Source organism: Coregonus clupeaformis, chromosome 8, assembly GCF_020615455.1.
Source record: "Coregonus clupeaformis isolate EN_2021a chromosome 8, ASM2061545v1, whole genome shotgun sequence".
NCBI classification, from domain to species: Eukaryota; Metazoa; Chordata; class Actinopteri; order Salmoniformes; family Salmonidae; genus Coregonus; species Coregonus clupeaformis.
The window spans coordinates 53,705,879-53,733,613 of NC_059199.1; the positions used below are offsets into that span (position 1 = coordinate 53,705,879).

At 43.6% G+C, this 27,735-nt stretch overlaps 1 protein-coding gene across 1 annotated transcript; it reads left to right on the plus strand.

Annotated features, from left to right (window-relative positions):
- The first annotated feature begins 5,323 nt into the window (after nucleotides 1-5,323).
- On the plus strand, nucleotides 5,324-27,735 carry LOC121572746. Its single transcript, XM_041884770.2, has 18 exons — nucleotides 5,324-5,494; nucleotides 6,440-6,567; nucleotides 6,838-7,184; nucleotides 7,462-7,657; nucleotides 8,369-8,464; nucleotides 14,139-14,372; nucleotides 14,504-14,651; nucleotides 15,310-15,336; nucleotides 15,776-16,043; nucleotides 16,339-16,599; nucleotides 18,857-19,904; nucleotides 22,218-22,313; nucleotides 23,865-23,986; nucleotides 24,104-24,215; nucleotides 24,911-25,058; nucleotides 25,206-25,232; nucleotides 25,670-25,845; nucleotides 26,197-27,735. The coding sequence occupies exons 1-18, from the start codon at nucleotides 5,488-5,490 to the stop codon at nucleotides 26,575-26,577; spliced, it is 3,822 nt and encodes a 1,273-aa protein (XP_041740704.2). The 5' UTR covers nucleotides 5,324-5,487; the 3' UTR covers nucleotides 26,578-27,735.

Consider the following 27,735-nt stretch of genomic DNA (forward strand, 5'->3'; position numbering starts at 1 on the left):
AACAGACCCTCAGCGCTTCATCATTCCATCCGCTCCTTGCTGCTATGGTCCGGAATTCAATGGCAAAATCTGCCGTGCTCTGGGGACCCTGACGGAGAGACAGTAGGCGCTTGGAAGCTTCCCGCCCACTGACAGGATGATCGAACACCCGCTTGAACTCTTCTACAAATGCAGCGTAGGAGTCACAACAGGCCTCCTGGGACTGCCACACCGCAGAGGCCCAGGAGAGCGCCTTGTCTGAAAGAAGGGTAATGATGTAGGCAATCTTGGAACGGTCGGTGGGAAAACTTGAGGGTTGGAGCTCGAAGGTGAGGGAGCATTGGGTGAGGAAACCCTGGCAAGAGCTTGGATCCCCAGAAAAGGGCTTGGGAGGTGGTAGTCGGGGCTCCGCCGATGGAGAAGGCCTGTCGTCACTGGGGGGTGACCTGGAGTAAGGGGAAGGACCAGGGAGGCGTTCAAAGAGCTGGCGGAGGGAACTCATCATATCGGCCAGGAGTTGAGAATGACTAGCCATCAGCTCTTCCTGTCGGCTGAGAACGGCTTCATGGCGCTGGAAAGATGCCTCATGTCGAGCGATCACCGCCAACAGGTCCTTGGAACTGAGTGTTTCTGGGTCCATGATTGACTTGGTTTTTCTGTCACAAGCTGGGCTTGAACTCAGGTCTCAGATGTGGAGAGTTGGGTGTTCTACCCCTTAGCCACAGAGGAGGTATAGTAGGACCCAAACGAAACACCCAAGGCAATACTCCAGGCAAAGTAGGTTTAATATAAAAAAAGGTATTTCTTTGCACTTCAAAAATAATCCAACAAAAGTTCTTCTCAGAAAGAGGTATACTAACAGAGGTACAGTAAACAAAACAGGAGGACAAAACAAAATAACTCCACGAGGGAGAAAAAACAAAATAAAGATAACTTAGAAAAGCTTACTCGGAAAGACTCTGTGGGACACAGCAGGAGACACATAGCCAGGACTCAAAAACCAAGTGAGGAACAAGGGGAAAAAACACAGCTAAAATACTCTAGGGGAAACAAGGCACAGGTGACCTGGATGAAGCTAATAAGGACACACGAGGAAGAACTAAGGCAGAGGGGAACACAGATGACCTCTAGAGGCCCGGAGACAAACAGGAGGCAGGAAGCTGACACAAACTGCTACAGACCTATATCCATCCTGCCCTTCGAAAGTATTCGAAAGCCAAGTTAACAAACAGATCATCGACCATTTCGAATACCACCGTACCTTCTCCGCTATGCAATCCGGTTTCCGAGCTGGTCACGGGTGCACTTCAGCCACGCTCAAGGTCCTAAACGATATTATAACCGCGATTGATAATAGACAGTACTGTGCAGCCGTCTTCATCGACCTGGCCAAGGCTTTCGACTCTGTCAACCACCACATTCTTATTGGCAGACTAAATAGCCTTGGTTTCTCAAATGACTGCCTCGCCTGGTTCACCAACTACTTCTCAGATAGAGTTCAGTGTGTCAAATCGGAGGGCCTGTTGTCTGGACCTATGGCAGTCTCTATGGGGGTGCCACAGGGTTCAATTCTTGGGCCGACACTTTTCTCTGTGTATATCAATGATGTCGCTCTTGCTGCTGGTGACTCTCAGATCCACCTCTACGCAGACGACACCATTTTGTATACATCTGGCCCTTCATTGGACACTGTGTTAACAAACCTCCAAACGAGCTTCAATGCCATACAACAATCCTTCAGTAGCCTCCAACTGCTCTTAAACACTAGTAAAACTAAATGCATGCTTTTCAATCGAACGCTGCTGGCACCCGCCCACCCGACTAGAATCACCACTCTCGACGGGTCTGACCTAGAGTATGTGGACAACTACAAATACCTAGGTGTCTGGTTAGACTGTAAACTCAACTTCCAGACTCACATAAAGAATCTCCAATCCAAAGTTAAATCTAGAATCGGCTTCCTATTTCGCAACAAAGCCTCCTTCACTCATGCTGCCAAACATGCCCTCGTAAAACTGACTATCCTACCGATCCTTGACTTCGGCGATGTCATTTACAAAATAGCCTCCAACACTCTACTCAGCAAATTGGATGTAGTCTATCACAGTGCCATCCGTTTTGTCTCCAAAGCCCCATACACTACCCACCACTGTGACCTGTACGCTCTTGTTGGCTGGTCCTCACTACATGTTCGTCGTCAAACCCACTGGCTCCAGGCCATCTATAAATCACTGCTAGGCAAATCCCCGCCTTATCTTAGCTCATTGGTCACCATAGCAGCACCCACCCGTAGTCTGCGCTCCAGCAGGTATATCTCACTGGTCATTCCCAAAGCCAACACCTCCTTTGGCCGCCATTCCTTCCAGTTCTCTGCTGCCAATGACTGGAACGAATTGCAAAAATCTCTGAAGCTGGAGACTCTTATCTCCCTCAATAACTTTAAGCATCAGTTGTCAGAGCACCTTACCGATCACTGCACCTGTACACAGCCCATCTGAAATTAGCCCACCCAACTACCTCATCCCTATATTGTTATTTATTTTGCTCTTTTGCACCCCAGTATCTCTATTTGCACATAATCTCTTGCACATCTAGCATTCCAGTGTTAATACTATTGTAATTATTCTGCACTATAGCCTATTTATTGCCTTACCTCCATAACTTGCTACATTTGCACACACTGTATATATATTTTCTGTTGTATTTCTGACTTTATGTTTTTTACCCCATATGTAACTCTGTGTTGTTTTTATTGCACTACTTTGCTTTATCTTGGCCAGGTCGCAGTTGTAAATGAGAACCTGTTCTCAACTGGCTTACCTGGTTAAATAAAGGTGAAAAAAATAAAAATAAATAAAAAATAAAAAAAATTATAGAGCTGCCCCGGTTAACTGTAAGTGCTGTTATTGTGAAGTGGAAACTCTAGGAGCAACATCGGCTCAGCCGCAAAGTGGTAGGCCACACAAGCTCATGTATCGGGACCGCCGAGTGCTGAAGCGGGTAGCGCTTAAAAATCGTCTGTCCTTGGTTGCAACACACACTACCGAGTTCCAAACTGCCTCTGGAAGCAACGTCAGCACAAGGATTGTTAGTCGGGAGCTTCATGAAATGGCCTAGCAGCTGCACAAAAGATCACCATGTGCAATGCCAAGCGTCAGCTGGAGTGGTGTAAAGCTTGCCGCCATTGGACTCTGGAGCAGTGGAATCGCGTTCTCTGGCAGTCTGACGGACGGATCTGGGTTTGTCTGATGGCAGGAGAACATTACCTACTCCAATGCATAGTGCCAATTTTTTGGTGGAGGAGGAATAATGGTCTGGTGCTGTTTTTTATGGTTCGGGCTAGGCCCCTTAGTTCCAGGGAAGGGAAATCTTAACGCTACAGCATACAATTACATTCTAGACGATTATGTGCTTCCAACTTTGTGCCAACAGTTTGGGGAAGGCCCTTTCCTTGTTTCAACATGACAAATGCCCCTGTGCACAAAGCGAGGTCCATACAGAAATGGTTTGCCGAGATCGGTGTGGAAGAACTTGATTGGCCTGCACAGAGCCCTGACCTCAACCCTATCGAACACATTTGGGATGAATTGGAACGCCGACTGCGAGCCAGGCCTAATCTCCCAACATCAGTGCCCGACCTCACCAATGCTCTTGTGTCTGAATGGAAGCAAGTCCCTGCAGCAATGTTCCAACAACTAGTGGAAAGCATTCCCAGAAGAGTGGAGGCTGTTATAGCAGCAAAGAGGGGACCAACTCCATATTAATGTTCATGATTTTGGAATGAGATGTTCGACGAGCTGGTGTCCACATACTTTTGTCATGTAATGTATATATATATATATATATATATATATATATATATATATATATATATATATATATGTGTTTGTGTGTTTGTGTGTTTGTGTGTGTGTGTAAGAACTCCAAGGTTAATTCAGAGGATTTATATCTTTGCTAGAGCATTTTCTAGTTTCTATGACTTCATATAATGAAATGTATATCTTTACTCACATGTTATTTGATAAAAATTGACTATATCTAAAACTGTCCTCTTTTCTTTATTTCTCATAGTACTTAATACAAAACAACAATGCACTCCATTGAAAGGAATTAGGAGCATGGATGTGTCTGTGTATAGCTCCATCTAGTGTACTTGTAATGTCATGGTATTTGTGAGGAAGGCGTGTACCCTACCAGATGAAGTTTGGGCACAACCTCCAAGAGTTTTTAGGGTGATTTTCAATTGTATTTACTTGATTAAATTGTGTCCGCTCTCCTTGCCTACTTTTCAAGACAAATTGTCAATATTTCCTCACAGCTGAGTTAAGAACCCTGGGTCAACATGTCACACCCGCCTCTCTCTAAATGAGCAACCTGAACAGATTAAAAGGGAGAGTCTTATTTGCATACTCATTGCGTCCTCTATCCTCTCTCCTCGTCTCCGTCTAAAAAACCATTGTATGAGAAAGCCAGAGGTCCCTTGTTTTAAAAAAGGGTGGATTGTTCTCCATTCTTCCCTGATTCAGAATACATCATTTTCATTGCCATGGCATGCTTGGTTCAATAGCTATTGACGAGAGAAAACCAAGTATCCAATATAAAACTAACTTTACCTCAGTGCTGAATTGAACCATATACCTATTGAACCATATATCTACAGGCTCTAAAAAGTCGGGTAAACAATACTTTCCTGTGGATATTTTGTATCAAATTTCAAGCAGCTGAAGGAAAAACCTACCTGCACAGACAACCAGTAGAGTAAGTTTAAATTTAATTTTATTCAACATTCTGGCTTGCAATGAACATTTACACGATTTTGCAGCCATTAGTTTCAGGCTGTATATACCAATTAATTCTGAAGTGCTTGGCCATGTTCGAAAGCATCAAAACCGTGATGTATCTTGGGTAAATTGTGACAGACTGATCTACAAATAATATTGAGTAGTTATTTATGATGGAAGGTGATTTATAGATCAGTCAGTCTCGACTCGCCTTTAAAGTTGGTTGCTATGTCAAACATGCCCATTGTGATGTCTGGCTATTGGGGAGAGGAGGGTGTGAGAAAGGGTGGAGACGAGGGAGGCACTCATTTTCTACAACGTACTGTAGTCATAAAGCATCTGAGTAGGATTGCTGATCTAGCATCAGCTTTGCATTTGAACCATAATGAATCTGATTATGTGGACAAAGGGGCCTGATCCTAGATCAGCACTCCTGCTTTGTAAATACAGGCCCAGGTGAAGTTTGGACACACCCACAGAGTGCGTACTACTCAGAACAAAGGAAGAGGAGGATAGAGAGATACTGCAGGGCATGTGATGTTGAGAGAGAGCGGGTGGGGCACTGTAGTGAGTTAGTTTTCACAGGGCCAAAACCTGTTGTGGATTTGCATAGACAGACGGCCTGTATAATACAATACAGTGGTGTGGGGCTCCAGAACCCAGAGGACTGTACAGATACACGGCACTGTGTGGACTCATACAAGAGAATCAGGAGAACTTAATCAGCATGCAGAGTAAGTTATATACCTTTATTTGTAATGACCTTTGATCCCTTTCATAGACCTGTTATATAATCGCAATCTCATAGGTTATCCTCGAATTGGTTACCAATAATGATTGTAAACTTTTTGGGACATGGGAGTTTTTTCACAGCATATGGTTGAATTGTTTTCATCAGTCTGTTTAAATAAATATTGATGTAGTATGGAACATAACGTACAAAAGAAATGATCAAGGTCCCACATTGTGTTTGAAAGTCAATGTGAATTATTAATGTATTTTTTGTGGTTATTTGATGATAATTGTGTGGAAATTGACATGGGTGATTCTGCCAACTTCAAACTTACTGTATTTGAAGAGCTGAAGTTTTGCTAAAAGAGTATCGTTATTTGAAGCTGAAAAGGCATTTATCGAAACATGGCTGGTGTCATTTCAGTTTATGTAGGCACATTGCACTGACTACCTTTGACCAGAGTGCGCTAAATAGGCAATACGGTGCCATTTGAGACACAGCCAAAATGTGTGGTACCATCCAGGATGATTTGTTGTTCTTTAAACCTCGAGCTGGTGCATGGTAGAGGTACAGCCTGCATTTCTACATTCCAGGGATGGTTTACAGCTGAAGCGTATGGATCAATCTCTTTCACAACCCGTTTCCTGATGGGAGTGAGCGAGCCTTGTCTTGGTGTTTGTATTTGTGTTTAAAATCAGAGGTGGTGCATGGATGAAGTTACAGCTGTAGAGCTCTTTTGAATTTCCTGGCTTTTTTGTTAACCAGCCATTATCACTCTCTCTCTCTCTCTCTCTCTCTCGCCTCTCTCTCTCTTTCTCTCTTTCTCTCTCTCTGTCTCTCTTACACACTCACTCACTCACCCACACACGCCGTCTCTGTCTCACCCACACTCTCGCTCTCTCTCTCTCTCTCTCTCTCGCTCTATCTCTCCCTCTCCCCCCGTCAGGTGTGAGTTCCCCAGGGAGGGGGGGCACCCTGTCGGAGGAGTCGTTCCAGTGTTCTATCTGCCTGGAGGTATTCGTGGAGCCCGTCTCTACCCCCTGCGGACACAGCTTCTGCAAGGCCTGTCTGCAGGTATCACATTTACTTTATAAAGCCTATTTTACATCAGCAATTGTCACAAAATACTTTGCAGTTACCTGGTCTAGACCCCAAAGAGCAGGAAAAGCAGAAGCAAAAGTTGAGTGGCTAGGAAAAACTAGAGCTCTAGAGAGGAACCCGGCTCTGAGGGATGGCTAAAACTGATGCTGTGATTCCAACCCCTCGTGGGTGGATGTGTTTGTTTCATGGACTGTAAGGAAAATAGATCAATAACCTTCTTCTTCTGCTGCTCTTTCTCCTCAGGGCTACTGGGACCACAGCAAGAAGTTCCTGTGCCCCATGTGTAAGAAGAGCTATAGCCGGAGGCCGGAACTTAGCATCAACCGGGTACTAGCCGAAATCGCTGCCCACTTCCAGGGCCTCGAAATAGGTGTGGTTTCACCGAACACAAAGGGGGGTGCGGTGGCTGGGAGTCCGGTGGCGGGTCACAGGGTTCACGGAGAGTCACCAGCAGCTGCGGCGGAGGGTGGAGAGTTTGCCCGGGCAGGCGAGGTGCCGTGCGATGCGTGCATCGGGAGGAAGATGAGGGCCCTGAAGTCGTGTCTCAACTGTCCTGGGTCATTCTGTGAGGCGCATCTCCGACATCATAAGTGAGAAATTACACAAATCTTTTACTTCTTCTCTTTCCTTTCACGTTTTATGTAAATCTAACTGTGAGGTTTAGATAAACATCCCGTGTTGTGTTTCTTACATCTGGAGTCCTTGGAATTCCAAAAAAGGAAAGGTGATAAAAAACCTTGCAGCAGTAATTTATGGGAGTCACCTTTCTTTGTTTGGAATACCAAGGACTACATGACTATGCCCAGAAAAGCACATGATTCCTTTGGTACCGCCAGCACACCTAACCTAAACTTAACCTAAACACAGGAAGGTGAAGTCTCTGATGTCTCACCGCCTCGTGGAGCCTGTGCATCACCTGGAGGAGAAGATCTGTAAGAAGCATGAGCGCCTGCTGGAGGTCTACTGCCGCAACGACCACGGCTGTGTCTGTATCACCTGTGCCGAGGCCACCCACAAGACTCACGAGATCGTCTCTGTCGACCGCGAGTGGAAGAAAAAGATGGTGAGTCCAGGGGAGAACAGGGTGGTAGGGCGGATGGGGACAGTAGGCAGATAGAAAGGCAGGCTTTAGCTCAGCGGGCTTACATTTTAGCTGATGAGATTGTTTCTCTCGCAGTCTTATGGTGCTCTGGAGACCATCGTGGGTCAAAATTGCATTGATAGAGTAATGCCCAAAGTAAAAGTTATATTATAAACTGGGACGTTCAAGCCCTGAATGCTGATTGGCTGACAGCCGTGGTATATCAGACCGTATACCATGGGTATGACAAAACATTTATTTTTACTGCTCTAATTACGTTGGTAACCAGTTTATAATAGCAATAAGGCACCTCGGGATTTGTGGTATATGGCCAATATACCACTGCTAAGGGCTGTATCCAGGCACTCTGCGTTGCGTCGTGCTTAAGAACAGCCCTTAGCCATGGTATATTGGCCATATACCAACCCCCCTCGTGCCTTATTGCTTAATTATACAACTGTTTATAGCCCATAGACTACTCCATACCAGCTTACATCTTTACATGTGAATCTTTTTTTGGTAAAAATTGGGAAATTAAGTCCAGTAAACCTGCCTTATGTGTATAATGTAGAGTATTAAACAGTATCTCTTGGATCTGGGTGCTGATCTAGGGTCGATGCAATCTTAGACAAAACTGACCCCAGATTAGCTACCATGAGATGCTTTATGAATATGAACCCTGCCCTCACACAGAATTATTTGGGCAAGAGGAGGTCGGAGCTGAAACACCTGATCAAGGAGCGGGCCAAGAAGCTGGAGGAGATCAAACAGTCCATACGGGTCATCAAAGTGAGTCCCTTGTATAAATGGTGTTGTCATCAAAATGCGTCAACTTTGTATTTTGTGTTGTTTGGTTGAGTGAGTGTGAGCTGGGTTGTGTTCATTAGGGCAAAGCATAGCAAAACAACAATAGTACATTGTACAGCAGGGGCAGGCCTCTAGATTCAGCCGCAGGCCGATTTTTGTCAGAGCGAATGGTCGGTGGCCAAAACATAATTATAATAATTTGTACACTGCAAATTTACCACAACTAAGCCCAAAAAGAGATTGAATTTGAAAATAACAATAATTGCATACCTTGATTACAGTGGGGAGAACAATTATTTGATACAGTGCCGATTTTGCAGGTTTTCCTACTTACAAAGCATGTAGAGGTCTGTAATTTATCATAGGTACACTTCAACTGTGAGAGACGGAATCTAAAACAAAAATCCAGAAAATCACATTGTATGATTTTTAAGTAATTAATTTGCATTTTATTGCATGACATACAGTGGGGAAAAAAAGTATTTAGTCAGCCACCAATTGTGCATGTTCTCCCACTTAAAAAGATGAGAGAGGCCTGTAATTTTCATCATAGGTACACGTCAACTTTGACAGACAAATTGAGGAAAAGAAATCCAGAAAATCCCATTGTAGGATTTTTAATGAATTTATTTGCAAATTATGGTGGAAAATAAGTATTTGGTCACCTACAAACAAGCAAGATTTCTGGCTCTCACAGACCTGTAACTTCTTCTTTAAGAGGCTCCTCTGTCCTCCACTCGTTACCTGTATTAATGGGACCTGTTTGAACTTGTTATCAGTATAAAATACACCTGTCCACAACCTCAAACAGTCACACTCCAAACTTCACAATGGCCAAGACCAAAGAGCTGTCAAAGGACACCAAAAACAAAATTGTAGACCTGCACCAGGCTGGGAAGACTGAATCTGCAATAGGTAAGCAGCTTGGTTTGAAGAAATCAACTGTGGGAGCAATTATTAGGAAATGGAAGACATACAAGACCACTGATAATCTCCCTCGATCTGGGGCTCCACGCAAGATCTCACCCCATGGGGTCAAAATGATCACAAGAACGGTGAGCAAAAATCCCAGAACCACACGGGGGGACCTAGTGAATGACCTGCAGAGAGCTGGGACCAAAGTAACAAAGCCTACCATCAGTAACACACTACACCGCCTGGGACTCAAATCCTGCAGTGAGAGACGTGTCCCCCTGCTTAAGCCAGTACATGTCCAGGCCCGTCTGAAGTGCATTTGGATGATCCAGAAGAGGATTGGGAGAATGTCATATGGTCAGATGAAACCAAAATATAACTTTTTGGTAAAAACTCAACTCGTCATGTTTGGAGGACAAAGAATGCTGAGTTGCATCCAAAGAACACCATACCTACTGTGAAGCATGGGGTTGGAAACATCATGCTTTGGGGCTGTTTTTCTGCAAAGGGACCAGGACGACTGATCCGTGTAAAGGAAAGAATGAATGGGGCCATGTATCGTGAGATTTTGAGTGAAACCCTCCTTCCATCAGCAAGGGCATTGAAGATGAAACGTGGCTGGGTCTTTCAGCATGACAATGATCCCAAACACACCGCCCGGGCAACGAAGGAGTGGCTTCGTAAGAAGCATTTCACGGTCCTGGAGTGGCCTAGCCAGTCTCCAGATCTCAACCCCATAGAAAATCTTTGGAGGGAGTTGAAAGTCTGTGTTGCCCAGCGACAGCCCCAAAACATCACTGCTCTAGAGGAGATCTGCATGGAGGAATGGGCCAAAATACCAGCAACAGTGTGTGAAAACCTTGTGAAGACTTACAGAAAATGTTTGACCTGTGTCATTGCCAACAAAGGGTATATAACAAAGTATTGAGAAACTTTTGTTATTGACCAAATACTTATTTTCCACCATCATATGCCAATAAATTCATTAAAAATCCTACAATGTGATTTTCTGGATTTTTTTTTCTCATTTTGTCTGTCATAGTTGACGTGTACCTATGATGAAAATTACAGGCCTCTCTCATCTTTTTAAGTGGGAGAACTTGCACAATTGGTGGCTGACTAAATACTTTTTTTCCCCACTGTAAGTATTTGATCACCTACCAACCAGTAAGAATTCCGGCTCTCACAGACCTGTTAGTTTTTCTTTAAGAAGCCCTCCTGTTCTCCACTCATTACCTGTATTAACTGCACCTGTTTGAACTTGTTACCTGTATAAAAGACACCTGTCCACACACTCAATCAAACAGACTCCAACCTCTCCACAATGGCCAAGACCAGAGAGCTGTGTAACGACATCAGGAATAAAATTGTAGACCTGCACAAGGCTGGGATGGGCTACAGGACAATAGGCAAGCAGTTTGGTGAGAAGGCAACAACTGTTGGCGCAATTATTTGAAAATGGAAGAAGTTCAAGATGACGGTCAATCAACCTCGGTCTGGGGCTCCATGCAAGATCTCACCTCGTGGGGCATCAATGATCATGAGGAAGGTGAGGGATCGGCCCATAACTACACGGCAGGACCTGGTCAATGACCTGAAGAGAGCTGGGACCACAGTCTCAATGAAAACCATTAGTAACACACTATGCCGTCATGGATTAAACTCCTGCAGCGCACGCAAGGTCCCCCTGCTCAAGCCAGCGCATGTCCAGGCCCCTCTGAAGTTTGCCAATGACCATCTGGATGATCCAGAGGAGGAATGGGAGAAGGTCATGTGGTCTGATGAGACAAAAATAGAGCTTTTTGGTCTAAACTCCACTCGCCGTGTTTGGAGGAAGAAGAAGGATGAGTACAACCCCAAGAACACCATCCCAACCGTGAAGCATGGAGGTGGAAAATTCATTCTTTGGGGATGCATTTCTGCAAAGGGGACAGGACGACTGCACCGTATTGAGGGGAGGATGGATGGGGCCATGTATCGCGAGATCTTGGCCAACAACCTCCTTCCCTCAGTAAGAGCATTGAAGATGGGTCGTGGCTGGGTCTTCCAGCATGACAACAACCCGAAACACACAGCCAGGGCAACTAAGGAGTGGCTCCGTAAGAAGCATCTCAAGGTCCTGGAGTGGCCTAGCCAGTCTCCAGACCTGAACCCAATAGAAAATCTTTGGAGGGAGCTGAAAGTCTGTGTTGCCCAGCGACAGCCCTGAAACCTGAAGGATCTGGAGAATGTTTGTATGGAGGAGTGGGCCAAAATCCCTGCTGCAGTGTGTGCAAACCTGGTCAAGACTTACAGGAAACGTATGATCTCTGTAATTGCAAACAAAGGTTTCTGTACCAAATATTAAGTTCTGCTTTTCTGATGTATCAAATACTTATGTCATGCAATAAAATGCAAATTAATTACTTAAAAATCATACAATGTGATTTTCTGGATTTTTGTTTTAGATTCCGTCTCTCACAGTTGAAGTGTACCTATGATAACAATTACAGACCTCTACATGCTTTGTAAGTAGGAAAACCTGCAAAATCGGCACTGTATCAAATACTTGTTCTCCCCACTGTATATTATCACGTCTTTCTTTTTTTTATCAGTGGGAATACTTGGGAACAGATTTCCCAAAAAAATAAATGAAAAATGCGGATTTCCTGCAGATTTTTTGTCGTTTTTTCACCTAAAACTAAAAACATTAAAATAAAACATGTATCACACTGTTGCTGACCTCTGTTTTACAGTAGGCTATGGTTGATTGTCATACTGCCTCTTGACCCTGGCTTTTTGTTTTTTACTTCTGTAAAATAAATATTGATGTTGATCGAACATATGGATGAATAAGTTACATAGTCCCATCACTCCATAGTGTCCCATACAATACAGTGTCCCCATATAACACAGTGTCCCCTACAGTAGGCTACCATAGAAATCATTCTTTGGTTGTTTTTCTCCCATATTTGTAATGGCTCTAGTCCACCCCCTAGGCCTAGGCAGACTAACCGGTGTGGCCAGTGCAAACATTTACCTGTGTTCCCACACCCTGTTTTTACCCTTTTATCCTTACCTACAACCTCCTGGAAACTCCCTTTGCAGATTAAAGATGTTAGTATGATAGAATTACTGTGTGAGACAATCCGGGATATAAACAAAACAAAATGGCCACCCCACCACTTGTTTAGGTAAACAGCTGAGAGATAGGGCTGTAGGAATGTAACCACTTTGAAATTCATAAGCAGTCCTGGTTATTTACCAAGTCAGCCTAGGTTCACAGCTACACTGGTCAACAAGTTCCCTGGTCAGATATTGACTGTAAATAGAGCGCAGTGCGACTGTGGTCCGCTTGAGCCGTGTTTAAAAATACAATGAGGATGAGGTTACAGAGGGAGTGGATATCTTGGTGGGTGACTTTCTGACTTAGAGAAAGGGAGAGAGAGAGAGGGAGAGAGGGAGACAGAAAGGGAGAGAGTTTTTTTCATAGGTTTTGATTTCCAATGCTCTCATAATCTTTCAATATCCTCATGTCCTCAAATGTCTACAACTAGGCAATATTATACTCTTTTCATATTTTATCACATGAACATGTGACGTGTGAGATAGAAAGGAAACATAACAAAACATGTACTGTTTCCTTCAAATCAAGCAGGTAGATATTTGCCTGTGGGACTGTGGTCCGCTTGAGCCGTGTTTAAAAATACAATGAGGATGAGGTTACAGAGGGAGTGGATATCTTGGTGGGTGACTTTCTGACTTAGAGAAAGGGAGAGAGAGAGAGGGAGACAGAGAGGGAGAGAGTTTTTTCATAGGTTTTGATTTCCAATGCTCTCATAATCTTTCAATATCCTCATGTCCTCAAATGTCTACAACTAGGCAATATTATACTCTTTTCATATTTTATCACATGAACTTGTGACGTGTGAGATGGAAAGGAAACATAACAAAACACGTACTGTTTCCTTCAACTCAAACAGGTAGATATTTGCCTGTGGGCTGAACGATTGGACAGTCGGACCGGTTAGGCCAGTTGTGCTGCATGCACTTTACATCACTCAAACACATACCTCAAGCTGGTGTGTGTTTTAACTCCACAACCTCTCTCCCATATCTCCCCATTTTAAGAGCAGGGCCCAGAGGGAGTTGGGGGAGAGCTGCCAGCTGTAGCTGTACATAGATATTGACGCTGCAGTATGCTACTTTATGTGCAGTATGTCTCTATAACCTATTCCATCTCTGACTGTTAAGCAGTGCTCAGAAGGAACTGGAGGAGAGCTGGCAGGTGTAGCTGTGTGTCTCTGCAGTATGTCTCTGTGTCCCTATAACCTCTTCTGCCATCTCTATGTGTCTTTAGAGCAGTTCTCAGAAGGAGCTAGAGGAGCGCTGGCAGGTGTAGCTGTGTGTCTCTGTACGCCACTTCATCTCGGTTAACCCAGAACTAAAGTCTTGCGTAATTGGTCAGATGCTCGATTAAGAAGACATAGAGCGAGGATCGGAACCAGAATGAAGAGCTCTTCCCTCTCTCTTTGCAAGAATGTCCCATCCCCTTCCGAAATTCGAAAGATGCTAACATCTGCGGAATCTTGATTTGTCCAAAGCACCGGAACTAATGCGGCTCATTATCTCACGCATCCCGTTGTATCATGACAAATCAATGGTACCATTTATGTTGACGTGATCTGTCTACGAGAGATTATATGCCACTATAACCTCTCAGTATGTGTAGCTATAACCTCTACTATGTCCACGTCTTTAGAGCAGTGCTCAGAAGGAGTTGGAGGAGAGCTGGCAGGTGTACGCGGAACTTCAGTGTCTAGTGGAGCAGAGCCAGGCTGAGCTGGTGGAGCTGATCGCTACGAGGCAGCGCGAGGCTGAGAGGCATGCCCAGGAGCTGGCCCGAGGTCTGGAGAGTGACCTGAGCCATCTCAGGAAGAGGAGCGAAGAGTTGGAAGCCCTGGCACAGAACCAGGACAAAGTCAGCTTCCTCCAGGTAGGCTACCACACAACGAGGGGATACACACACACACACACACACACACACACACACACACACACACATAAACACACAGAGAGAGAGAGAGACACACACTCTCTTAAACCCCTCCTCGTCCTCCCCTGCAGAGCCTGCCCGCCCTGGCACCCCTCCCGGAGCCCATTGATTGGTCAGGAGTGAGTGTGAACACTGACCTGTACCTGGGTACCATCCAATCATCCGTCAGCACCCTCGTCGACAAGTTCCAGGAAGAACTCAAGAGGCTGTATGGAAAAGGTGGGCAAAATCTGGGGAAAAATCTGCCATTATTACATAGAGTAAATCTTACCTTGTTTGCCATGTACAGCAGTGCACTATCTACAGCATAAGGCTCTATTAAAAAGTGGAGCAATATGCAGTACAAAGGTGTAATTCCAAAGACAAACATAGTCACTTGCTTCCTGTTGTGTGACCTCACTTCCTGTGTCCAAATCCCATCTCTCCAGGTACAAGTTACCCGTAGCCATAAGCACTGATCTAGGATCAGCTTCCTTTCTCCAAATCCTTACCTCAACTGTAGAGCAAAAAAAACACAAAACTGACTTTAGATCAATGTCTAGGTGCGACTCAAGCAGAGGTATCTAGGTCATTGGACTGGCACCTCTATATAGAGAGTGAGTCATCAGATGGGATACATAGTGAAGTACAGAAGAAGCCAAAGTTCAGCCATCTGTCAGTAATGAGATGGCAACAACAGGCTGTCAGACTGATACCCCCAGAGGCGGTGGGATTAGCACTGTCTGTTTGCCTCCAATCCCAACACGTGTCTGCTGTCTTTGACTCTCTGACTCCCTCTCTGACTAACTGTCTCTCTCTCTCTCTCTCTCTCTCTGTCTTTGACTGACTTTGACTCCCTCTCTCTGTCTCTGACTGTGTGTCTCTCTCTCCTTTACAGAGCTAAGGAAGCTGCAGAACTATGCAAGTGAGTACAGTTAGAGTTCCCTTTTTCTCTTTTTAAAGAGTGGTGGGAATTTGACATGCAAGTTTGATGATTGGGATATAAATACTCCTCTTGGAAACAACTTTGTGTTTTAGTCAACCTTAGAGGACAATAACAAAGCAGAGGCTTTGTTGATCCTCAGTTTTTCTGCTCTGTCTACTCTGCACCACATGGTGGCAGCACTGGGTCATCATCACAGTTAGGAAGGATACAAAACCATATAGTATTAGTTGAAAGAAAGTGATATGTTGTTTACTCTAGGGTGATTTACAAAGCTTTAAAATGAACTCAGACTGGTTACAATAGAACCGACACTCTTCTAAATAAGACGTATCCTGTTCTCATTAGAATCAATGCTGTTCTCAATGGAACCAGCACTGTTCTGAACACTCTTCTCTCTCTCTCTGCTCCTCCCCTCCAGGTGAGGTGTTCCTGGATCCGGGAACGGCCCAGAGGAACCTGGTCCTGTCCGAGGACGGTCGCCAGGTGATGTACGAGGAACGAAAGCACAACCAGTCAGAAGACACTCGCCGCTTCAACCCCGCCCTCTTCGTGCTCGCCTGCGAGTGCCTCTCCTCGGGACGCCATTACTGGGAGGTCGAGGTGGGCCGCAAGACCGCCTGGACTGTGGGCGTGGTGCGAGCATCGGCCCGCCGGAAGGGAGAGATCAAGCTGAGCCCCGATGGAGGGTACTGGTGCCTTTTTATTATGTATTTTTTTTATTAAATGAAATGAATTTAGAAGGATACAAGGTCAAACGTAAAACCAACATCTACATGTCCCTCAACAAATGTATACACAAAACACATACAGGGTTTCACATTCAAAGGAATTTGAAAAGTTTAGGAGAGTTCATGACTTTGTTCTTAAAAGTAATTATCTAATTCTACCTAAAAATATTGAAATATATAGTGATCAGCTCCAATAATTATATGGATGTAATATTTAGCAAGAATAATAATATCATCGCATTTCATCACATAGGTACTGGTGCCTGTGGCTGAAAAGTGGGGAGGTCAAGGCTCTGGCTTCCACTCGACTGCCCCTACAGCTGACCTCTCACCCCCAGAAGATCGGGATCTTCCTCGATTACGAAGGCGGCCAGGTGTCGTTCTATGACGTCAAGGCTCGCACGCACCTCTTCACATTTGAGGATACCTTTAATGAGAGTTTGTACCCCATCTTTAGCCCCTGTCTCAATCAGGAGGGAAAGAATGCGGCCCCGCTCATCATCAGTGCTGTGAAGCATAGCTGAGATGAGACATGACATGGGCTACGTCCCAAATGCCACCCAATTCCAAGAGTGCACTACTCTTGACACTATGTATAGTGCACTACTTTTGACACTATGTAGGGAGTGCACTACTTTTGACCAGAGGCCCATGCACTACCTTTTGATCAGGGCCCATAGAGCTCCGGTCAAAAGTAGTGCACTATGTACGGGGGCATTTAGGACACAACCATGACATGACACGCCCCTTCTGCTCAGAGGTTGACCAATCACAGTTTAGTCACTTGAATAGGGCCTGAGTTGTTCCTCACTGTGTGATCGTAACAGGAAAAACTCTGGGACCCAAGTGATGGCCTATATACTGAATAACTACGGCCCAGAGTTTTCCCTGGTCATACTTTAGGTTGGGTATTGCTAGATATGTTAAAGGGATGGTTCTTTGAATAAAAATAAACACTGTGTTTACTTTTTATAAGTCTTTCCTTAGACATTTTATAAGTCTAGAAGTCAATTGAAAGCTGTAAACATAACTACAGTACTTCTATAAATTCACAGATATTAAATTGTGCTTACTTCTGTTCTTCAATCAGCACTTTCAAATAAAGATTTTCTATCAATAACTAAATGACCTCTGACATGATATCCAACTAAAGTTCTAGGAACTGAAATAACTACAGCTAAAGTTCTGAGGAATTCAGAGTAGACTTGGAGGTATGTAACTTACACCTAAAGTGAGATACCTAGTTATAGGACATTGTGTGGTATTGCCTGTGTTTGTGGTGTCTGTTTCATTGTTCATTATTGTGTTGAGTGTGTGAAAAATAGTATACAAATGTTAATAAGATCTAGGACTTTAAGCAAAGACAGAAAAACGAGCACAGTGTCAGATAAAGAGCTAATGCTGTTCTCCTTCGAGCAGAGCGGTGAAAGTGTAAATTGGTAACTGGGGTAAGGAGGGGAAGGGAGAGGGGCATAATTTAGGGCCTAGTGGCTGTGGGGTAGTGGGGGTGTTGGTGGCAGCAGTGTCATGTGTCAGTATTGGGCCAGAGCGGTCACTCTGTACAGTGGCTTTCTGCAACAGCTGCTTCTCTCTGGTGAGTGTCCCCATGTCTTCTCTCTCTCTCTTTGCATGTTTTCTCTCTACCTTTTAACTGCGTCAGTAAAAATACACGCAAGGTTTGCTTTATGCAATAATCGTTTTTTTACTGTTTAAGTTTGATCAGGACAGATAGGAAAGAGATTAATAACATTGATATAGTGAGGCTTCAACGAAAGCTTGATCTGAACTTTCTATTTTTTGTACTACGCTGTTGAAATACCTTGATTTCGTACTGCGGGCGGGATGGAGGAAGAATATAAAAACAAATCATTTGGAAATGGAATTATGTGAGGATTAAATGGATTGAGAAGATACAGAACGTATGTTCTTGGTTATGTCCCAATAATCTCTCCTTCCTCCTGAAGTGTGCACTTGTTCACTAATGTAAAAGCGTTGTATTGATATACCATTCTTTTTCATTCAAATCCATGAAGGGAAGTGAACAAGCGCACACTTCAGGAGAAAGGAGAGATTAATGGGACACACTTGTTGTTTATGAGAAAGAAAGCAGAGCTGGAGAGTGACTAGACTGATATTTTTGGAAAGATGCTAATCTTTTACATCTATGAATAGCCAACCTTCTAGCCATGGTGGGAGTCCCAAATGGTAGCCTATTCCCTATATAGTGCACTACTTTTGACAAGAGCCCTATGGGCCCTAGGGGACCTGGTCAAAAGTAGTGCACTCCATAGGGTATAGGGTTCAATTTGGAAAGCAGCCCATGTGTTCATAAATGCTCACTGCTCAAATTAAAAAACAGGCGGGCCGCGGGTGTACATAGCTTTAACTTGCTGACAGCCTGCTTTCCAACCCAAACAATTCTTGCTTAGTATATTTAGCATGGGGGATAATTTAAGTAAAGAATGCCCACATGCTCTTCAACAGCTCTCACTTGGCTCGTGATCAGAAGTGGCCAGGACTACAACTAGATGTGGTTAGGATTATAATATGACCTTCTAGAAGCAATAGAAGTTAATATCTAAGTTTTAATATGTTGTTAGGGTTCCAGAAATATATTTTGGCGGCAATAGAAGTTAACATCCAATTAACATCCAAAGAGAAGTAGGAACACTATTACACATCCACGCATCCACACTATAACACATCCACACATCCACATCCACATTACAACACATCCACACTAAAATAAACCTGATCTGATATAACGCCAGCTTTGTGGCCTGGATCTCACAGGTCAGATATGACAGGTCAGACAACGATCCTAATGTAAAGTGTTACCGAACACAGCAATATAAAGTGTTACAGAACACTGCAATGTATAGTGTTAGCAAACACTGTAATGTAAAGTATGACCGTGCACGGTCTTCTCTGCCAGTAATGGCTTACCTTGCAGGAAATCATGGAAATCTGACGGAGGAGCAGGTCCACTGCTCCATCTGTCTGGACGTGTTCACCAATCCTGTCTCCATCCCCTGTGGACACAACTTCTGCCGCTGCTGCATCCTAGACTACTGGAAGACCACCGCCCTGTTCCAATGCCCCATGTGCAAGAAGACCTTCTTCAAGCGGCCCGACATTAGCATCAATACCGTCCTGAGGGAGATCGCTGAGCAATTTAAGGACATCAGGGTTAGCAACGCCGAGTGTCTCCAACAGCAGGAGCTGAAAGAGGAACGAGAGTTGCAGAAGAAGATGGAGGAGCAGAAAAAGAAGATGGAGGAGCAGAAAAAGATGGAGCAGGAAATGAAGAAGAAAGAGCAACAGGAACTGGTTCAAAAGCAGCAGAAACTTCTCCAGGAGCTGAGACAGAAGCAGGAGATGCAGAAGCTACAGCTGCCACAGCTGCAACGAACAACGAGCCTGGAACCAGAGAAACCGATGGAGGGAAAACCAGAAGAGAAGCCCGAGCGAGAGCCAGAGGAACCTCCAGCCGATGCTCCTCCATCTCCACCCCACAGCCCATGGGGCGAGGTGTCTTGTGATGTCTGCATGGGCGACCGGATGAAGGCCGTAAAGTCCTGCCTGGTGTGTCTGACCTCATACTGCGAGGAACACATCAAGAACCACAACACCCGCTTCACTAAACACAAGCTGATCGAACCCGTGGCTAACCTGGAAGAGAGGATGTGTCCCAAGCACGAGAGGCTCCTGGAGCTGTTCTGTAAGAAAGACCATATCTGTGTGTGTGTGCTGTGTACGGAGACGGACCACAGAGCTCACTTTACTGTGCCTGTAGAGAGGGAGTGGACTGATAAGAAGGTGAGAAGAATTTGTAGAGGCTATTACAGTATAAAGGCTACAGTGTATGTGACATTTTTTATATATGGTGAAACTTTTTTCATCCAGGTTAGTTTTGTTTGCGATAAAATGAGTGTAAATTGTATATCGAGAATGAGTTGTCAATTGGTTTATCATTTTCAAAGACATACAGTAACTATTGTGCCGTTCAGGCCTGATGCAGCGATCAGAAGCTAAATACAGCAAAAAAAAAAAATTGTCCATTTGAACTTTATCACATTATGGCCAAATGATTGCAGACATTTATGGTCAGCTACTAATAAAACTGACACAATGATTGCCATTGAGGCTGTAAAAGTACATTTTAGAAGAGGACAAGTGTATTTGGTACATAAATCCACCAATAACACGCTACAGTTTGTGAGGCCTAGCCCTAGATTTTTTTGAAAGAGAGTAGGCTGCCTAGCCTGAATTCCGGTATGTTTCCTTGTCAATCATTGTCATTGTCAACATGTTGTGTAAAAAGATCTGGGACCAGGCTATAGACTGCCTACTGTAAGATAAATGATCTCGCACCTACAGTGCCTTCAGATAGTATTCACACCCCTTGACTTATTCCACTTTTTGTTGTGTTACAGCCTGAATTCAGAATGGATTCAATAGATGTTTTTTCTCACCCATCGACACACAATACCCCATAATGACAAAGTGAAAACATGTATTTAGACATTTTTGCAAATGTATTGAAAAAGAAATACAGAAATATGTCATTTACATAAGTATTCACACCACTGAGTCAATAAATGTTAGAATCACCTTTGGCAGTGATTGTTAGCCTCCTGAGTGGCGCAGTGGTCTAAGGCACTGCATCGCAGTGCTAGCTGTGCCACTAGAGATCCTGATTTGAATCCAGGCTCTGTTGTAGCTGGCCGCGACCGGGAGACCCATGGGGCGGCGCACAATCAGGGTAGGGGAGGCGATGACCGGCAGGGATGTAGCTCAGTTGGTAGAGCATGTCGTTTGCAACGCCAGGGTTGTGGGTTCGATTCCCACGGGGGTATTAAAAAAAGAACTGTAAGTCGCTCTGGATAAGAGCATCTGCTAAATGACAAAAATGTGGGTATTTCTGGGTAAGTCTCTAACAGCTTTCCACACCTGGATTGTGTAACATTAGCCCATTATTCTTCAAGCTCTGTCAAGTTGGTTGTTGATCATTGCTAGACAGCCATTTTCAAGTCTTGCCATAGATTTTCAAGACGATTTAAGTCAAAACTGTAACTATGCCACTCAAGAACATTCAATATCGTCTTTGTAAGCAACTCAAGTGTAGATTTGGCCTTGTGTTTTAGGTTATTGTCCTGCTGAAAGGTCAATTTGTCTCTCAGTGTCTGTTGGAAAGCAGACTGAAATAGGTTTACCTCTAGGATTTTGCCTGTACTTAGCTATATTCAATTTGTTTTTATCCCCCAAAAAACCTAGTCCTTGCCGATGACAAGCATACCCATAACATGATGCAGCCACCACCATGCTTGAAAATATGATGTGATGTGTTGGATTTTCCCCAAACATAACGCTTTGTAGTCAGGACATAAAGTTAATTTCTTTGCCAAATTCTTTGCAATTTCCTCAGTTTTCTTTTCACAGCCATTAAACTCTGTAACTGTTTTAAAGTCACCATTGGCCTCATGGTGAAATCCCTGAGCAGTTTCCTTCCTTTCCGGCAACTGAGTTAGGAAGGATGCCTGTATCTTTGTAGTGACTGGGTGTATTGATACACCATCCAACGTGTAATTAATAACTTCACCATGCTCGAAGGGATATTCAATATCTGCTTTTTTTTATTTGTACCCATCTACCAATAGATGCCCTTCTTTGCGAGGCATTGGAAAACCTCCCTGGTCTTTCTGGTTGAATCTCTGTTTGAAATTCACTGCTCGACAGAGGGACCTTACAGATAATTGTATCTGTGGGGTGCAGAGATGTGATAGTCATTCAAAAATCATGTTAAACACTATTATTGTACACAGAGTCCATGCAACTTATTCTGTGACTTGGTAAACACATTTTTTTTTTACTCCTGAACTTATTTAGGCTTGCCATAACAAAGGGGTTGAATAGTTATTGACTCAAAACATTTCAGCTTTAGAAAAAGTATTAATTAGTTTTAAAAAATCTAAAAACATAATTCCACTTTGACATTATGGGGTATTGTGTATAAGCCATTGACACAAAATCTCAATTTAATCAATTTTTCATTCAGGTTGTAACACGACAAAATGTGGAAAAAGTCAAGGGGTGTGAATACTTTCTGAAGGAAGTGTCTGTTCTCCACAGGCTCAGCTGAAGAAGACAGAGATAGATGTACAGCAGATGATCCAGGAAAGACTGAAGAAGAGGGAGGAGATCAAGCACTCAGTGGAGCTGAATAAAGTGAGTTCTTGCCTGCGTCCGAAATGGTACCCTATTCCCTACATAGTTCACTACATAGGGAATAGGGTACCATTTCGGACACAGTCTTTATTTGACCCAGTGGTAAAATAGATGCTAATTTGTCATGTTGACAGTTGGGATTTATACTGCACAACATATTTTATCATATAGTCAACATCTGATGTAATTGACAAAATAAACTGCTGGATTCTAGAATATAATTTTGCTTTGAACATTAGCCCAATGTGGGGACCAGAATACATGGCTTCTGTTGGATTCTGGATATATTTGATCTTTGCTGGATATATTTGATCTTTGCTTTGAAGCACTTGCAAACCTTATTGAGATGTAGAAAAATAAAATCTAAATTGATTCTAGTTAGGCAACCTAATGGTTGCCTTGTGGGAGGGGTTATGGGTCTCCCGTAACATCCTGGCACATCCAAAGCGAACTAATCAGCCATAAAGGCAAAAGAGTTTGCGTCCTAAATGGCACCATATTCCCTATGTAGTGCACTAGTTTTGACCAGGGTGCATAGGGCTCTGATTAGGGCTGTTGCGGTGACCATATTACCACCACACCGGCAGTCATGAGTCTTGACCGCAGTAAATTTCCATGTGTCCGTTGTCAAGGTAATCTACTCTTATGCACTCTGGACATTGATAGTACCCAACAGGGCTCTATTGTTCCTCTAACCATCAGGTCCTAATGGCCTGGTACTCAGGGCTCTATTGTCCCTCTAACCATCAGATCCTAATGGCCTGGTACTCAGGGCTCTATTGTCCCTCTAACCATCAGGTCCTAATGGCCTGGTACTCAGGGCTCTATTGTCCCTCTAACCATCAGGTCCTAATGGCCTGGTACTCAGGGCTCTATTGTCCCTCTAACCATCAGATCCTAATGGCCTGGGACTCAGGGCCCTATTGTCCCTCTAACCATCAGATCCTAATGGCCTGGTACTCAGGGCTCTATTGTCCCTCTAACCACTCTGACATCAATGCAAATTCTTTTGAAAATCACATCCAACACTTATCATCAAAACAGTAGGCCTATCATACTTTTAAAACTCACTTTACTGTGATGATCAATTTGAAGAAAGAAGTTCAACAGCAGGTTGAAACAGTGTAAAACATGGTTGTTGTGGAAATTGTCAGGGATTAATTCAAAACACTAATATGCATATTAGAGTTTATGCATATGCATAGGCTTATGAGCCCACTATTGTTATTACCATATTATTCAATGTTGACCATCTCCTGTATACCCCAAAATTATACCCCAAAATGTAATACTTCTTTACCTTAAAGTAGTGGGAAACAGATCCACTGTCCGCCCCAAGGCCGTTGTTATTGTTTTTGTTTTGTTGACAAGCACAGGTGAGGAGCATTACATATGCGGCTTTTCTATCGTGCATGCAATGATGTCCGAGAGAAAAAACAGTGTTTGTTGTTTGCAGTAACTTCTTTGTTGTTGTAATATCGCAAACGGACGTGGCAGTTTCACTATTAAGGATACCAGCTTTAAGTAATGACAATCTCTTTCCCCCTTTAGTCCAGTGCCCAGAGGGAGATCGAGGACAGCATACAGGTGTTCCAGGAGCTGATTCGGTCCATCCAGAGGACCCAGGCTGAGCTGGTGCTGGCTATCGAGGAGAAGCAGAGAGAGACAGAGAGGTGTGTAGAGGAAGTACTACAGTACCCATCATGCTCTGTACCTTGTATCCGGTTTTATCTTACTAAAAAGGTTCCTGGAGCTAACACTATGGTGTCTGGTCTCCCTATTAATACAAGGTGGTCCCAGGACCTGATAGCGGAGCTGGAGCAGGAGATCACTGAATTACAGAGGAGGAATACAGACTTGGAGCACCTCTCACGCACAGAGGACCACATCCACTTCCTACAGGTGGGAGGGATTTCCGATTTCATTAATAATACATAGCAGAATATGTACACATTGTAGTCTAGAAATATCGCACACAGATTTGGTTCAGTCTTGTCATTATTTTCTTTGTCCCACATTTTTATCACAAAATAAGAAATATAGCACACAAATATGCTGATTGTACAAAACATTAGGAACACCTGCTTTTTCAATGACAGACTGACCAGGTGAATCCAGGTGAAAGCTATGATACCTTATTGATGTCACTTGTTAAATCCACTTCAGTCAGGGTAATGAAGGATTTTTAATCCTTAAGACAATTGAGAGAAGGATTGTGTATGTGTGCCATTCAGAGGGTGAATAGGCAAGACTAAATATTTAAGTGCCTTTGAACGGGGTATGGTAGTAGGTGCCAGGTAAAACGGTTTGTGTCAAGAACCGCAGTGCTGCTGGGGTTTTCATGCTCAACAGTTTTCCATGTGTATCAAGGATGGTCCACCACCAAAAGGACATCCAGCCAACTTAACACAACTGTGGGAAGCATTGGAGTCAACATGGGCCAGCATCCCTATGGAACGCTTTCAACGTCCATGCCCGACGAATTGAGGCTATTCTGAGGGCAAAAGGGGGTGCAACTCAATATTAGAAATGTGTTCTTAATGTATATCGTATAGATTGACTAAATTGACTGATTGTTTTTCCTATCCTCGCTGTAGAGTTTCCCAGCCCTGTGTACCCCTCCAGCCACTAAGGACTGGTCTGGGACCCATGTACATACTGAAGTGTGTGTTGGGATCATCAGGAGAGCCATGTCCAAATTGGAAGAGACGATGAGTGAGGAAATTGACAAACTGGTGGACACTGGTAGGTTTTTCAATAAAGGACCGAAATGTGTGGTTTCTCTTACTATTACCGTATTTCCAAACCTCTTGGTCTCTGCAAATTGTTGAACAAGAAGTGATGTGTTTTGTTTCGAAATCATTGAATTGAGGTTTGTGTCCATTTTCACAGAGCTGAAGAAGATTCTTAAATACACAGGTAGGCATTCAAATCAAAATCAAATCAAATCAAAGTTTATAGGTCCCGTACACAGTTTAGCAGATGTTTTAGCAGGTGCAGCGAAATGCTTGTGTTACTAGCTCCTAACAGTGCAGTAAAAATGTCAAACAAGTACACAAATAATAATCAAAACTAGAAACAAGAAATCACAAATGTCAGGATGAATTCAGTTAACAACCCAAATAATACTGTATCAGTAATCCAAATGCAATCTATATTTATATACACCAAAAATATATACTAACAACTAACAATATGTACAGCAGTAGATATATTAATATGTTCACATCCTCCATTTCACACTTGAACTATCGATAGCTGGTAAAATTGCCCACAAGTTTATTCATTAATTTCTCTGTTAGTACTCTTACAATTGAAACATCTCTAACACATTTCTCCTCCCTCCCTGTTTCCAGCGGACCTGACCCTTGACCCAGACACAGCCAACCCGTGGCTCCAGCTCTCGGAGGACCGCCGTCAAGTGAGGCACCTGGGGGCTTGGCAGGACCTCCCGGACATCCCAGAGCGTTTCGACACGGTGGTCATTGTCCTGGGTCGCGAGGGCTTCACCACGGGACGCCACTACTGGGAGGTTTGTTGATTGCGATTATGTACCGTAGCCTAGCTTTCAAAAACAAAACAACATCCAAAACTGTTCGTCTGTCCATCTATCTATCTATCTATCTATCTATCTATCTATCTATCTATCTATCTATCTATCTATCTATCTATCCATCTATCCATCTATCTATCTATCTATCTATCTATCTTCTATCTATCTATCTATCTATCTATTCATCTATCTATCTATCTATCTATCTATCTATCTATCTATCTATCTATCTATCTATCTATCTATCTATCTATCTATCTATCTATCTATCTATCTATCTATCTATCTATCTATCTATCTATCTATCTATCTATCTATCTATCTATCTAGGTCCAGGTGGGGGACAAGGATGACTGGTACCTAGGCGTGGCCAAGGCATCAGTCAACAGGAAGGGGCGTATCGCCATCAGCTCTTCCCAGGGCTACTGGGCGCTGGCCATGAAGAAAGGCCAGAGGTATAGGGCCTCCACGACCCCGCCGTTATCTCTGACCCTTGACCCCAAGCCAAAGAGGGTTGGGGTGTATGTGGATTGCGAAGAGGGCCAGGTTTCGTTTTACGACGTGAAGGAGAGGAATCATATCTATACGTTCATGGAGGACAACTTTAAGGATAAGTTGTTTCCGTTCTTTTATCTGTACTGTTGTGATAAACAGTCAGATGCCATTGTGATCTGTCCGATCAATGAAAAGAGTTTGATCAAGCAATGCTGAGAAACACACTGACAACAACTCTGAAAGACTACAATTCTGTCTGCAGAAAATACCTTGACAAATGATCTTGGTAGGGAAACCGTGTAAAAATCATAAACTGACTCTTAGCGGTGGCTTAAAGTGCCTTGATATTGATATTTGTTATGGTGATAACAAGCTGATTTATTATAGTGGTGTCCAGCGCCCCTAGGCCCCTGGTCAGTTAAACCCTGTTGAGAAAGACTACAACTCTGTCGACAACTCTGAAAGACTACAATTCTGTGTGTAGAAAATAGGGGAGAGTAGGGTATGTTTAACAATTTTTTACATTCAGCATCACTACGTCAAGGGAAATATAGTTTTCTTTCTAACAAAGATATCCACATATATTTCAGGATGTGGTGTCTCCCTGAAAATAATCAGAATTCGTGTAAACATAACAGTTTTGAAAACATAGCCTTTCCAAAATAATGTGGTCTCTTGGCACAACTTACACCGGGTATGGGGTAAGTTGAGCATAGGGACAGGGTAAGTTGAGCCGCCTTGGGGTAAGTGGGTAGTGGTGTCCTGTGACAGTGGTTGACGGTGCTGTTAGGTCAAAGTTTAATTCATGGAATGGGTATATTGTATATCTCAAATATGTCTACATTCACATACAGATCTCTCTGTTCAATATCCCATAACTTTCTATTTCTTGACCAGTTGTCTGGGAAAGGGATGTTGTTTCGATGTGCCACTTCGTAGGCTAGTTCTCTGCATTTGAGGCTACTAAGCCCATGAAACTGGTCCGAAAGATTATTGATATGTTTAGCAAGCTCAGACTCCATGTCATCAGATAAGACCATACAGTATGTGCCTCTGCTACTCTATCATAGCCTCTCTTTTGCACAGCTAAATGTTTGTTTTATTTTTTGTGATTCAATCAATTTTTTCATCCCTTGCTGATGCTCGAATGGACTTCTTCCCTTCTCTCACTTCCCTTGCTGCTCTCTCAAGAACCTCATGGGGGCTAGACCCTTGCTTGTTTTACGTTTGTGTACACGGGACATGATGATGTCTGCTCTATAACAATAGAAATGTACTATCTTGAGTTCATGTGCATTACTGTAAGGGTTGGTGTGAGGTGTGACCCAGGTGCAGTGCAGGATAGACAGTCGGCAGAGATGGTGAAACAAGGAT